The 14,682-nt window shown below is 39.6% G+C and overlaps 3 protein-coding genes across 3 annotated transcripts; 1 reads left to right on the top strand and 2 right to left on the bottom strand.

Annotated features, from left to right (window-relative positions):
• Positions 1-805: 805 nt before the first annotated feature.
• Positions 806-2,669, bottom strand: LOC116261989 (ATP synthase delta chain, chloroplastic-like). Its single transcript, XM_031640961.2, has 2 exons — positions 2,335-2,669; positions 806-1,859 (listed from the first exon to the last, which is right to left on the bottom strand). Exons 1-2 carry the CDS (start codon positions 2,650-2,652, stop codon positions 1,149-1,151), a joined length of 1,029 nt encoding a protein of 342 aa, XP_031496821.2. The 5' UTR covers positions 2,653-2,669; the 3' UTR covers positions 806-1,148.
• Positions 2,670-5,647: 2,978 nt separating this feature from the next.
• Positions 5,648-6,886, top strand: LOC116261841 (syntaxin-related protein KNOLLE-like). The gene has a single exon (XM_031640734.2). It carries the CDS (start codon positions 5,783-5,785, stop codon positions 6,701-6,703), a length of 921 nt encoding a protein of 306 aa, XP_031496594.1. The 5' UTR covers positions 5,648-5,782; the 3' UTR covers positions 6,704-6,886.
• Positions 6,887-9,786: 2,900 nt separating this feature from the next.
• LOC116261842 (protein RADIALIS-like 3) lies at positions 9,787-10,818 on the bottom strand. The gene is made up of 2 exons (XM_031640735.2): positions 10,261-10,818; positions 9,787-10,090 (listed from the first exon to the last, which is right to left on the bottom strand). The coding sequence occupies exons 1-2, from the start codon at positions 10,536-10,538 to the stop codon at positions 10,057-10,059; spliced, it is 312 nt and encodes a 103-aa protein (XP_031496595.1). The 5' UTR covers positions 10,539-10,818; the 3' UTR covers positions 9,787-10,056.
• Between the last annotated feature and the right edge of the window lie 3,864 nt (positions 10,819-14,682).

The following is a 14,682-nucleotide window of genomic DNA, read 5'->3' as shown; positions in this document are numbered from 1 at the left end:
TCAACTGTCGAGTTTTGAATTTTTTGAGCCTCAAGATCCTTAATGCTTTTCATTTTTCCATTTCTGTGGAGATAACGTGATTCTTGTGGCTTCATGCTAACGCCAAATTGGCCTATTCATTATGAAAGATTACCAAATGCAGTCCAGATAAATTTTTTGTTATATTTGACTTCTGAGGCCTCCTGTCAACAAATGATTTGTTCAGAATAAAACTACAAACCTGAAACAAAGCACAAGTTTCACCAGGGTCTGTTTTGTCTCCTAAATCCTGTCCGTTGCAACTGGTTGACTTCAGAGATGACAATGGCTTGAATAAGTTCAGTGCAGTCATTTGATTCCTAGTTCCCTGCTGACCTTTCTAATAACTGACAAAAGCGACTGTGCATGCCAAAAGGCTTGACATTAGGATTTCTAATGGCATAAGATAAACCAAAATGGCTCTTTTCTTTTGCATTTTGGGAAGAAGGAACGCTGGGTTAGGCAGACCCGTACCAGATTATTCAAGTAGATACAACCGAGTGTCAAATGTTTACCTCCTCCAACTTGAAGGTCTTAATTCTGACCCCCAGGCGGGTGAACTAAGCTCCTGCCATCAACCAATCAACTTGCAAATAATTGAGATCTCAATCTTCAGCAGCTAATGCTTGTTCCTGTATGCATGCATGCATGAAGAGAGAGAGCCGATAATATGCAAAACGCATTAATAAAATGAGCAACAAACTGTCACCAAGTACAAAACGGCAAAAAAAGAAAGGAGAGAGAGAGAGAGAGAGAGAGAGAGAGAGAGAGAGAGAGAGAGAGAAAGAGAGACAAAGAGAGAGAGAGAGAGAGTTCAACTGATCAAATACCAATAGTGTACATTTGAGATTATAACTACAAGATCTACAAAAGTATATAGACAGTAAAGCTGTCCAATGGACAAGCATTTTCTTGCTTTCAGTAATATAAAACATCATTCATACATGATGTATGGAATTTTTAGCTTTCGGGTTTCTTAGAAGATCCCTTATTGCCGAAGTCTTGCTATTCACTCTGCCGGTAAATAACAAGACAAAATTGCATGCTTCTCTTGCCGAAACATGGTAGTTAAGACAAAATTCTGCAGGCTACTTAGGTTTATGGGTACAACCGCATCTAGGGGTGGCCAACTAGCTTCCCCTGTTCATGAAGATATAACTTTCAGTATTGCTTGCATTTCTCTGATCATTTGATTCAATATGAGCCACCAGCTGATCTAATTGACCCTTCACACTGAGATCAATAACATGAGACCCTCCCTTCTCGTAGCTAATAACAAAACCGGCAATTAGAGACGTGTCAATAGTGTTCTTAAGACTGACATGAGTAGCACCAGTTAGACTCTGCATCTTCTTTGCAATCTGATCCATCTGATTGTGCTGCAACTTCACAGCAGAGGATACACTCACAACAAGGGTATTGGCTGCAGAATCTGTTCCAGAGATGTCTAGGCTTGCCGTTCTATCCTTGATCATGCTGATTGATTCATTCTCCATCACTGAGCGCATAAAGCCTAGCGTAAAGGGTCCAAATACTGCATCATCTGGCACTGTCCTGAATGTCTTCTCCGGATCGACATCTGCAATTTGGTCGGGGACGAAGTTGCAGGGCGTCTCTTCTCTGAACAAACCGGATAATTTGACAGCATCATCATCAACGAACTCCAAAAGACCACCATGTCTTGGATGTTTTGCACCGAGCTGCGTTCTTTTGCGGCAGGACTCACTTGAAGAATGACCACTAGCAGTGACTGACATCTTTCTTCTAATTTGGGTGGCAGTTTGGGATGACACCACAGTACGTGACGGATGAGGAGGGATGGATTTATTCAAGATACTCATCTAATCAAAAGAAAAGGCATGTTAGCAATTAATCCCACAAACACCACACATGGAACTTCAGTGGGAAAACCCAAAGTTCTAGAAGCAGGCAACCAGAAATCAACAGAATAGCGGCAGTTGTTAATCTCATAAGACTGAACATCAAAGTTACAAGACAAAACATAACTTTCTTCTGGGTGGGCAGAGGCCAACAATTTGTAAACCACAAGAACCATGATTAGAAATCTATTGGGTCTTTATTGTTTTGTTGGAATGTTAGCCCTCTCAATTCTCAAGGACCAAACTCGGAGTAGCTCACGTCTCAGATCATGGAGCCTTGTTCTCAATAAGATTTTCTCAATACAGCTTGCCAAAATCAAAGGTATACGAAGAAGCAGCAAACAAAGGATGATAGAACAACACACCTCGGAGAAAGAACAAAATCAGGGGAATAATATCAAAAGAAGCAAGAAACAGAAAATAATCAAAGACCAACCTGGAATTTGGTCTCTTTAGGGGAGATGGCAGTGAATTGGATTTTTCCTCCACTAATATGATCAGAACTCACAGGAGCGACATAGCAGAGAGAGAGAGAGGATAAAATGTGGCGAATTACGGTGAGGGCTATATAGAGAGAAGGGGCGATGAAGCGAAAAGACCACGAAAAACTCTTACAAACACTCGTTATCCGAAGTACCAACCCAACATTATCCGGCTTCCCTCCAGCCGCGCAATGAGAGGTGGAGGGGGAGTCTATCCGGACGCCAATAGCATGCGGACGACGTGGAACTCCGAAAGCCAATATGGATTCCATGGGCTCCCCCCTTCCCTCCCTCGTCCGGTTTCCGACCCTACCACTTCCATCTGCCCCATCCAGATCCATTTGGAAAACGTTGGTTCACCGCCGGCGATCGAAACCATTTAACATGGCTCATTTGAAAGATGTAAAGCCAAACATTCAGGATGAAAACTAGTTGAAAAAAAGCTGGTTTTGAATCTTTTGATGATGAGATCAAGTTTCCAACGCAGTTTTAGAGTCATTGTAACATATTGATTAGTTCATTTTGCCGAGGTAAATGTGAATTGACGTTTACCTATCATGTTTTAAGAACATATTGAGTGAGCAGGAGGATTAATCCGACCCACCAAGCTAAAGCCCAAGCCCTTTTTCTTCTTTGTACCAGGAGTTTATTATTATCAAGCGATGAGATATCCACATGCTTCAACTTGTGACAAAAGCATAAAACGCCACAGATTACATTGGAGACGTGCCGCATAGCAAGTCCCAGCCCAACCCTTTGAACTATGCTCGTCGAAGCCATCTTAAGAAGATATCACCGTTGAAAGTCATAAGGTGGAATAGTGTTGAGCTCAGATGATCCGCGTCCCTCAGCACCCACAGCCAAGCAGATAAGTTTAAGAAGTTCTTATTTTAGGCTTATCATTTGCCAATAATGTCAGAGAACGAACCACATTTTGTGGTTTTTTTTAATAGAAACCAGAACTTCTATAGAAACGGGTAGATTAAGAGCTTGAAGTAAACTTTGATTACTTGGAAAACAGAAGATCTTGGCTGTGATATTTTCAATATTATTTTTCATTGTTATATCATATATTTTACAGTTTTAAGTGGCAGATTACAAATTATTAAAATAAAGAAGACAAAACGAGTTACCGAAGTTTACTTCATGCCCTTGTTTCATGAAGCTCATTTCCATGTTAAGTGGTTCCCTATAAGGGTATTTTTGTCCTTTTGTAAGACGTTAGGCTTTTTTACTTCATTTTTGACGTTATAGAGGGAAAGTCTCTTGTAGTCTCTACTAGATTATAATTTATAACCTTTTACTAAGAATTTGGAAAAAAAAATGGTTCCAGTTAAAATTATAAGCAAAAACTAGGTCAAATAAATAAACTAAAAAACCTATGTGGGGAAGTTTGTTATCCTTTTATTATTAAAACATTTTTATATTTTTTAAAAATATTATCTTACCGAAACATCCAATTTTTAGAGATGTAACAACCACAAACTTAAAGTTTCAATTTCTTGCTGCCCATTTAAATGAAATAAATTTTTATTGAGGCATGTTTTTGTTATATAACAAAAAATTGGACATGGTTTCTTTTTGAGAAAACCAGCAAGTCTTTTATTTCCCTAGTTCCACCGTTCACATCTTTTTCAAACCTACCTACCTGCTCTCTCTACCTCCCTATCTCGTCTCTTGTGGATAGATCCATCAGTTGTTGAGATTCAGATGGGAAATATCTTCCACCATTCTTATTTGCTGGTATAGATCCATCAGTTGTTGAGATTTGGATGGAAAATATCTTCCACCATTTTTATTTGCTGGTGTTTGAATCTAGGGGCAAAGCCAAATTTTTTTCACAAGGAGGACTACCTAATTAAAGTTTCTAAATTTTAACTCGGCCTAAATTTAATTTTTCAAAATTTTTATATTGAACAAGTGATTTTTTTTTAAAATTTTGAGGCGGGGCCAGAGTCCATGCGGGCCATACCTTGGCTCGGCCCATGCTTGAATCAGTTATGGTGGCAGCGGGCCGGATCCAATCACAAACTTAGGTTTATAAAACGGTGATGTCATTGTCAGTAGCTTCAATGGAGTTACAGACGGGGAGGCACTAATTCAAGAAATTTTACGTTTTTAGGGGTTATTCGGTTAATGTTTCATGAATTTGTTTTGATTTTTTATTTAAAAAATATAGAATAATTTCATGAAATATTATAAAACATTGTTTCGATGCAATAACATTATTCTCATTGCTAAATAACCCTTTAAGGGCACTATAATATACAAAGGAGCAAATTGTTGAAAACATCAATATCTAAAATCAATAAATTTGTGGCTCAAAGTGCCCTAAATGTTACTTTGCCCATGCATATAACACGCAAGAGAGAAGATGAAATCATGAAAGGAAGCGAAGAACTGAAGTGAAGAGTGTCTACGTCACGCCACTCAACCCAACTGGTTGTGCTATCCATCACTTGGTACCTACTATAAGCTTAAATGCTCGACTCATAAGGACTCATTTTCGCTATTGATGATTCCAAGATAGATAGTTTAAAGAAAAATAAAGGGAAAAAGAAGATATGATATTAAATAAAAAAAAAAATTATAATTTTTTTTCACAATCATCCATCTTACAAAGATGGACAACACAAATAATCTTTTAGCAGATGGAAAAATGAAAGAAAAAAAAATGAAAATCGTCTCCATATTTATAAAAATATCATAAAAACGAAAATCTCAGAATATTTTCGAGACACAGCAAAAGCCCCTGTAGTCTTAATTTTCTTTTCCCCTACGCAATATTTTGGCCATAGAATTTGTGACAGATTTAAATAATTCGAAGATTTTTTTTTTTTTTGTCACGGCACAAAGAGCGTCAGAGAATCCTAAAAGCCGTCATCTAAATGGCACGACGGCAGAAGCCGGCAGTCTCCATTCAATTTCTAGGAGTATTTTCTTTTTGATAATACAGGACACTCTACACCGTCCGTTGTTCAGATCAACGGATCCAGATTGCCGCTACGTCGAGCGCGGCGCGCCCCTGGTTCGTCTACTCGTCCAACGGCTAGTAGCGGAGTCGGACGCCCTTATTACTAGAGAAATGACAATCGTATTCTCACACAAAAGGCAAAATTCCGTCGGTTGTCTCAGAAGGATGTTTTTGTCATTTTGGTGATCGAATTTGAAAAATCTCAGGTGGCTCCAACCCTCCAACGGCTACACGAAAATGTGACCGTTGGTAGAGCCCGACTCCCTTCCCTATAGTTCCCCATAGGTGGCCTTCTCCCTTCTGCAGAGCAACAAATTCCAGGGAGTGGTGTCTTATCTCCTGTTCCGAGACAAAGAAAGGAAGCAAGAAGACGATCGTCACTGACCAACCAGGCAAGATCGGTGGAAGTGAAAGCAAGAAAAGGAAAGATGAACGATTTGATGACCAAATCTTTCCTTAGCTATGTAGATCTGAAGAAGGAGGCCATGAAAGACCTCGAAGCGGGCCCTGATCTGGAGATGGCCGTCCAGGACGAGAACCTCCTCCGCTTCTTTGAAGAGGTTGGCGTCATAAAGGAAGAGATGGAAGCGATCGATGGCCTTCTCGGCCGCTTACAAGATGCTAACGACGAAACCAAGCTTGCCCACAAACCAGAATCCCTCAAATCCTTGCGGAGCCGAATCAATTCTGATATTACGGCGGTGCTGAAGAAGGCGAGGACCATCCGGTCGAAGCTTGAAGATCTCGACCGTGAGAACCTGGCCAACAGGAGGCTCTCTGGCTACAAGGAGGGGACGCCGGTCGACCGAACCCGGATATCGGTCACCAATGGGCTGAGGAAGAAGCTAAAAGAATTGATGATGGACTTTCAGGAACTTAGGCAGAAGATCATGGCCGAGTACCGGGAGACTGTGGTTCGGAGGTACTTCACGGCGACAGGGGAGCAGGCGGACGAGGACGTGATCGAGAAGATAATCTCAACGGGAGAGAGCGAGACGTTCCTGCAGAAGGCAATTGAGGAACAGGGGAGGGGGAAGGTGCTAGCCACGGTGTATGAGATACAGGACCGGCACGACGCGGCCAAGGAGATAGAGAAGAACCTGCTGGAGCTGCACCAGGTGTTCCTTGATACGGCTGTAATGGTCGAAGCTCAAGGGGAGCAGATGGATGACATTGAGCATCATGTTATGAACGCGTCGAACTACGTCAAGGACGGGACCAAGAATCTGAAGGCGGCGAAGGAGTACCAGAGGAGCAGCAGGAAGTGGATGTGCATTGGGATCATCCTGCTACTCATCTTGATCTTGGTCATCGTCATTCCAATCGTGAGCAGTCTGAAAAGCTCATGAAGTGCAAAGATTTAGAAGAGCCATCTGCTTTTTTTTCTAGTATTTCTGTTTTTGCCATGTGATGTTCTGTTTGGGGGGGTGATTTCTGGGGTTGGAGTTCACCTCAAGCTCCCAGAGTTTATATGTGTTCTCTGTTTATTTTGTTCAGTTGAATGAATTCGAATTCAGCTTTTACTATTGCCATCCATCTGTGTTTCGTTGGTTTGGCTTTATTATTTCTTTTGGCTCAGTTTTGTTGTTTGCCAGTCGAGACTTTGGGGCTTACAGAGCATGAAGATTGACTGTAAACAACTATATATCCTTGCTATTCTTTTGAACTTCTTGTCATCATTTCGCATAGTTAAAACAAGTTATCTAGAATTAGTTGGATTGGACAATCTGCGGGAAGAGCGGATCTTGTCCATCGAAAGGAAAGAAAATAACAGCACCGGAGTTTGTCCATTAATCCATCGTTCACAACAGGTCTTCTGGCAACGATTATTTGAGCATGCTCAGACATTGCCTTGCAGCTGGTGCCGCCCCATGAATCACATCTAAGGAGCCACCTGGGCCAATCTCCGCTGCTCGATTCTTCTTATTATCACCGTCGATCAGGTAGTTTTATTACTGATATCGCACTCTTTCTCAATCAATTTATTTTTTTGTGCGCTGAATTAGAACTGATACAGAGCACTATGGCAGCCAGCCATACATATTATCTCTTCTAGATTTCAAAGAACTTCCATGTGATTTCACCAAACTCTGCTTTAAAATGGCAGAGTATGTCAATATAGCAAGAATATATCAGACTTACCCTCACACACAGATCATCATCAGCCAATCAATGGATGACGAGGGCAACCAATAAGATCGATTCTCTTATGGTAATTTTTGGTGCCTTATCCATGTATCTCGATCTTTGAATCAACTACTACAATATTAGAAAAAAGCCAGATAAAGGGTCACAGCATTAGCTGATTTTAAGAACAGAATATGATGTTGGATTAAGATAATTTAATAATTGATTTACATGTCAAAGAAGTGATACAGTTGGCTTTCTTAAGACAAAATTTAAGGATAGATTTCAATAATCAAATTCTAGCTTATTCAATAGCAAAGCTTGGGCTATGGTAGAGCTTCTTGAGTCCATCATTTCTGAACGGGTTCCTTCGGCCATTCATAAAGAAGTTTGCCTGCTGTGAAGCTCCGCCGACCTAGGTTTATCATGTTTGCTTGTGTAATCGATGTTCATTTTGAACGGCTACGGCATCCAAAATTCAAACTTTTGTGCATTGCCTTGGGCAATCTCCTTCTTCCACATTATGATTTATTCACATGCAAAAAAATTGCAGCCATTTATTTTTTACAAATTTGTGAAATTCTTCTCGTGGGTAACAATTTTCCAACTATTTGAACACAGATTCTTGCTAACTGAACAACCATTATCAATGGGAAAATTATTCAATTATATGCTTTATAATAAAATGTGAACTTGGGTCCAAGCCGACCTTATCAATGGGGGTGTGATCAACTGAAAGAGTAAAGGAAATCAGTCGCAGCAGAATCATTGTTGGTGCAAATTATATCATGATTCAGCCACTTACACTAACAGGTTTCGCACGTAGCATCTTTTAATCTTCCAAAAATCAGGTAAATCTTGCATGTTGAGGATTGAAAGAGGAGATGCTGATAAGAAAGAACACAAGGAAATCCCTGTGTGTGCGATGTATATATATGGATGTACCATTCATGAAAAGAGAAGTGGGACCAAAGAATATAACAGAGTCATGGAAAGTTCTAGCTTGTCCATATTGCCGAGGAACCACAAAAAGCAAGCCACCAGGCTATATACACTTGATCGCAATTGCGGCAAGGAGCCAGGCATGAAAGAAAAGTTCTCTCTCTCTCTCTCTCCAAGATTCCGCCTTTTACAGAGTATCATAAGATCTGTTTTCGAATTCTACTAAAAGCTGGCTACTTTCTGTGGCTCTCATGGGAACAAACTAAGTGGCCTGGGATGTTTCCATGCCCCAAAGACTTCGGAGGCTAAAATTTTACACATTTTCAGACACCCAGTTGGATACTTTCTGTAGTCATGGAAGACGATGAATGCTAGCTGACTGAAACTAGAGCCACATGTAGGCAGGTGGGATACCATTATAAAATTGAAGCACGCACAAAAAGTGAATTGTGTCTAATAGTGTGATTCACAGAAAATGACATTTTTTTTAGCGTTAGCTTCATCCAACTAAGAAACTAAAGTTCTCTATTTTTGTGGCAGAAGTTTGGATTTGACAAGGGTGTAGGTCAAACAAAATAAGGGCTAGGAGCTTTTTTTGAACCACATTAACTTCTAATTGATGAACCATATTAAATTTTAGTCTAATATGAGATCGTAATTCATTCTTCATTCCCATTCTCATCTTTTTTCCGTTGACGAATTACGACTCGCTAATTCTTCAGTATCTTTTTTTCCTGTCAATGGATCTTCACTACTCAAGGTTGAGATCAGAGCAGTATGCAGTTAAGCAAGATTGCCTATTCTACAGTCCCATCTTCCATGGTTCAGATATTAATATATTAAAGTTCGGTAAGAACAAAAAAATAGTACACTAAGCAAAGAAAAAAGAAGTCATAGATAGATGTTAAGACCGTAGCAGTTGAGAAATATATACATATACGTTAAAAGAGAGGGAGAGAGGGAAGTGGAAAGAAACGATGTTTCTGTACACAATTTTAAGTCACATGTAATGTCTTGTCAATGATCAAGATTGATTGATGCAGCGCCTTATCCAGTTCGCAGCGGAGTGCCCACCTGGAGCCGCAATGCCCTCTGGGCGGTGGATCAACAGAAACAGCGAAAGAAAGCAGCAAAGTAACAAACAGAGAAGAGAGTGCTACCGTGTCCATTCGAGATGGACGCTTCAATCGCGAAAAGAAGGTAATTAACCACATAAGGAAACACTTCACGCTGCTTGTGTGGCGGTGAGAATTAAATTGCAGAATTTGGCGACGCGTGTTTGTGCATGTGTAAGAGATAGAGAGAGACGTAGAGAGGTGTTAGCCAACAGACGATCAAGTGTAGAACCCACAGATTATACATATAATAATGAATGCCGAAAAGCTTCCTAGGCATCCATGAGCAGATTTCTTTTATAGTATTATCTTTATAATATACTTTGAAGTTTCATGTGCCTTCATGTTATATAAGTACTCATAGAACATGGAAGAAGAAACTCCCCTTCTATGATATATTCAAGCACAATCCACACCACATAAACTAAAGCACACTAGGCAGCGAGGAAGAAGGCCATATACAGATACCCATATGGTACTGAACAAAAGCTAAGGCCATCTTCCCTGTTATCAACAGCTCATTGACGCTGCAACTTCAAATGCATCAGCAGCCTGCAGAGGAACAGAGGAAAAGACTAAATAACAATTTGGGCATCCATGAAAAATGTGAAGTGATCATGTAAAAAAGAAGAATACGCTAACTCACGCAATTATCAGTTCAAAAAGGATAGCTACAGAGAGGACTAAACATAAACACACATATATATCAATGCAATTGTCACCTGTAGTCCTCATCTGTCAAGCCAGCAGTAGCCCTTCCCCTGGTGTCCTTGATGGAGGACCTATAGTTAGGGAAGGGCACATGGCCCGACTCAATGGACCTAAGGTCCTCCATGAGGAGCTCATAGTGACGCTTGACTTCCTCCGCAGTCTTGCCTCCTACCATTGCAGCCACGTTCTTCCAGCGGTCGGGAGTTTCCTTGTCATACACCGCCAAGGCCCTCTCGAACGATTTGTTCTGCTTCGGAGTCCAGGAAGAGGCAGCTGAACGGGAGGCCATTAAAGAGGGAGGGTGAAGATAATCACAGGAGGGAGGGAAACGAGGGGGACTTCAGTAACCGAAGGTGGCTGTGATGCAGTGAGAGAAGTCTTCGGTCATAATGGGTATTTATAACAAGGCGAGAGATTCCCCTCTCTCAGAGAGAGAATAAAGATTGAGCTGTCTGATCGTTTCTGAAGCCACAGAAGATGAAGAAGGAATTGTACTCGAGGAGGAAAAGGAAGGAGACGAGCGGGAATCAGAATCCCCCGATCTCAAAAAATTTCGAGTACCATGCGTAACCCAGAAAAGGTGGGTGTGTGTTGAGAGAGAGAAAGAGATGAACGGAGTGAAAAGAGTGGGATCGGATGAATGCATAAAAAGAGTGGAAGTCTGATGGGCTGAAGTGGCGTTTTGCGATATACGCATGATGGAAAGAATTAGATTCATGAAAGCTGTGATCACATGGTTAAAAGGGTTGTTTTTAGAGCTAAGAACAAAAGAACAAAGGTTAGAAAATTAGACTGTACAGAGACGCAGTTGGGTATACCTCTAGACCTCTGCCATGGCCATTTTTTTTTTACTGGGATCCGTTCATGTTACAGAGAAAACAAACACCGTTATCCCAACATGGCATGGGAGAGGAGAATTTCTTTTGAGATCAAAGTTGTATAAATGCCTGTAATTCCACGTGACTTCACCTTGGGACAATACACCAAACGGGATATACTGCTATTCCAGAACAGGATGCTGCTTTGAAAACAACAAACAAAGAACACCCTTGAACTCTTCTGGAGCCGTAATTCCAAAACAAGTTTAACTCTGTAATTTGATCAGAGTGAAAACTTGTATTTTACCCCATCTAGATTATCTCTCTCTCTCTCTCTCTCTCTCTCTCTCTCTCTGTGTGTGTACATACAGGATCATCTACTTGAAACGGGATTTTTCCATGGAATTCGAAAGCGTATTGTTCTTTACTCAAAAAGGAAAAGGAAAATTCACAGCTCACGGTATTCCAGACCACATGATGAAAAATGGATCATTTGAGGTTAGAATTCAACCACATCATTGAGTTTCATAATAAATACATAAATTCAACAAGCAACGTGGCAATAAAAGAGAGCTGCATGGCGGCCGAGGTGCCTTTGCCATGCCTGCTCTCTTTTCTCAAGATACATTCATTACGTATCAGCCTGCTTAAGCTCCTCGAGGCTCACTAGTCACTACCAGTAGAGGAATGGTGTGGACAATATATGCTGAGGTGGGCAGTTGCCCACATCAACCCAAAATTTTTCCCTTTTATATAAATATTCAAGTTAGCACTAGCTATTACAATACAATCAATGTCCCATGGAAGAGAGAAAGAGTGAAGACGTTCAAGTGTGCAAACCAGGTGGCAAAATTGATCTTTCACTTCCAGGCAAGTTTGGTTGCTTAGATAACTCGGTTTTGAAGGCGAGAAGTATTTTATAATTGTTACAAAAATCTTGGACGGTTTCTCCAAGTTTAATGCATGTATAGATTTTTCACAGGAATTTCGTCTGTGGGTTCAACTGAAAATCTAAACTTCTTTTAAATTGACTAAACAAAAAATAAACTTTCTGGCAATCAATAATTTCGATGTTACCCATTTACGGGTTTATCTCTCTTATTAAATGTTCATTATCTAAATTCAATAAGAAGAGAAAAACACAGTTGTATGTCTTATTTTTAGTATCAGATATTATATACAGTGGCGGAAGCTGTTTGAGCTGGTGTCTGCAATTGCCTGCACCACCAGACCTTACAAATTATCATATTTAAGTATTAGTACCTCGAGTAATTGGTAGATACCAGAAGTCTGAGGTATGACAAAAATCAGGCATCTTAATTTTGTGTCAAAAAAATTGTACATAAAATGTGAACATTCTAACGTCTTCATAAACAGTAATTCAATCTAAATCATGTTTTAATTCAAATTGTTTTGGACTTTCTACTATCAAAATTATGATGTTATAAGAGCTGTTTATTTTTCAAATACTAAAAAAAATATGATTAAAGTAAAAAAAAAAAAAGACTATTTAATGCATGTTTTTCATCAAATCACTCTTAAAATCATATCGATAAGGCACCTATCAGATTGTATATATACAATTTAACTTTGAGAAAATGCACACTTTTGATTTTCTAGTAAGGCTACAAGCAGGTAAAGTGGTATCTGCCAAACAGGTTAGCCCTGAGGAAGAGGAAACTGTGAAAGGGGTGAGATTTTGAGCAGAGTGCGTCGTCCGGACTTAAACCCGTCCCAGACCGTCGTGGTTTTGTGCGAGGGAATGTTCCGACCCACTTCTGGAATATCCCTAGACACACTTATTATTTTTGCGGGCTTTTACTTGGTTTAACTCGATCGAACGTAAATATGTTCAGGTTAATAATTCTATGTATGTGTGTTTTAGAAGCAAGCAACAACGGCCTTATATTTTCACATACATTTTTTTTTATTTTTTGGGTCAGGAGGAGGATATCTCACCAATGGAGAGCCTCAGCTCTCCCTTCTTTTTGACTTCAAAGTCTATACGACTGCATCAGTACCAGCGATAGGGTAACTATATGCTTCAACTTGCATAGATCCACTTCTTTTTGGTATAGAAACATAACCTTTTGTGGGGTCGAATGCTGCACGTGCACCCAAGCTTGCCTTTTGAGTTATGCCCTTAGAACCACAAACAGTTGGTTTGCCAAGTTTTTTTTTTTTCTTTTTTTTTTTAACAAGAGCATAATTTCTAGCAAGAAAGCACTAGTAAAAACAACTAATATATACGTCCTTTTGGGTTATTGAATTTGTCTGGAATTAGTATAATACCCTTCTTTAGTGTATATATATATATATATGTATATACTAAAAAAAGGTATTATACTACTCTCTCTCTCTCTCTTTATATATATATACACTAAAAGACGGTATTATACTACTCCCTTCCTCCCTCTCTATCTCTCTCTCTCTTTCTTTCTCTTGATACAATGTAGTCAAGTTGATAAGAACCTTTGAACGAATTTTGAAATTCTCTGGAGAGAAAAAAGAAAAACTATACTTCAAATGAGAGACGAGAGGAAGCTGCGGCAAGGGGAAAAGGTGGAATCATGGATAGAGTCCAGCAAAAGGTCCCATGTATCCTTGTTGGAAGCATCTCTTTTCGTCCCATTTATTCCTTCTTTGAAGGGATGTGAGGAGTATCTTTTTGAAGATGAGGTCACATGGAAACTCAACCATAAACCTTTTTCATTGCATATCTTGAAATTAAAGATTTAAAGACCCTAGAAGGGGTTGGCACTATGGTAGGGGCAAGGACAGGTAGGCGGCTAGTTTTCATTCTGACATCAACCCAGTGTGCTGCAAAAGGGAGGCCATTGAAGTATGATAGTAGCGGCATCTCGAGGCACCAAAAGCAGATTATGTATTTTCAAGGTTGGGTGAGAGCTTCGACTCTAAAATAGTTTTGTAAACTATAAGATAAAATGCTCCTTCTGCTCACCCAAAAATTAAAGATTTAAAGTATAGGAGTGCATGAGTTTGGATTATCTGGACATCTTATGCCTCATATGTGATCCAAAATGGGCACAAACAGATAGGATTTAAATCTCAAAAGTTGGATTATCTATACAAGCACATGTGCTGCTGTGTTTAAAGCTATGTTTCTAGAAATTTGAAAAGCCTAACAGTCGCTGGAATAAAGGTCCTTATCTGAAGAATATATGGGCCGTCAAGTTGAGGATGCAATGACTCAAGCAGCTACGCAAACATATCACCCACAAAGAAACACCTTTACGTCGAATCTTGGAACAAGAGATTATTAAAAAGGGAGTCCAAATCTGACTGGCATTGTCTTCTTTCAAGGGATGAACGGCAAGACATGTGATGAGCTACCCTAATCACAAAATATGGGTAGAAAAAATTAGTATTAGCAAAAAAAAATTCTCACATACATACACACACTATATATATATATATATATATATATATATATATATAATAGCTCTAGTTTTTCAAATTCACCCAACCATCCAATCAAAATCGTCCGATCCAATATGATTGGATATATGCTTCAAATAAATGGTCGGGGTTATATGGTTGAGTGATTTTAAAACGATAGTTCAATATATATATATATATATATATAAGAGTAAA

Source organism: Nymphaea colorata, chromosome 10 (genome assembly GCF_008831285.2).
Source record: "Nymphaea colorata isolate Beijing-Zhang1983 chromosome 10, ASM883128v2, whole genome shotgun sequence".
Classification (NCBI taxonomy): Eukaryota; Viridiplantae; Streptophyta; class Magnoliopsida; order Nymphaeales; family Nymphaeaceae; genus Nymphaea; species Nymphaea colorata.
The sequence above is the reverse complement of the archived record's forward strand: the minus strand, read 5'-3'. Positions and strand labels throughout refer to the sequence as shown.

Excerpts from the sequence above, each read along its gene's own strand:
- LOC116261841 (XM_031640734.2), top strand. The coding sequence starts at position 5,783 with ATGAACGATTTGATGACCAAATCTTTCCTTAGCTATGTAGATCTGAAG.
- LOC116261842 (XM_031640735.2), bottom strand. The coding sequence starts at position 10,538 with ATGGCCTCCCGTTCAGCTGCCTCTTCCTGGACTCCGAAGCAGAACAAA. Across the intron at positions 10,091-10,260 it reads TTGACAGATGAGGACTACAG|GCTGCTGATGCATTTGAAGT; the intron begins GTGACAATTGCA and ends GTTCCTCTGCAG.
- LOC116261989 (XM_031640961.2), bottom strand. The coding sequence starts at position 2,652 with ATGGAATCCATATTGGCTTTCGGAGTTCCACGTCGTCCGCATGCTATT. Across the intron at positions 1,860-2,334 it reads CTAAAGAGACCAAATTCCAG|ATGAGTATCTTGAATAAATC; the intron begins GTTGGTCTTTGA and ends TCTTTTGATTAG.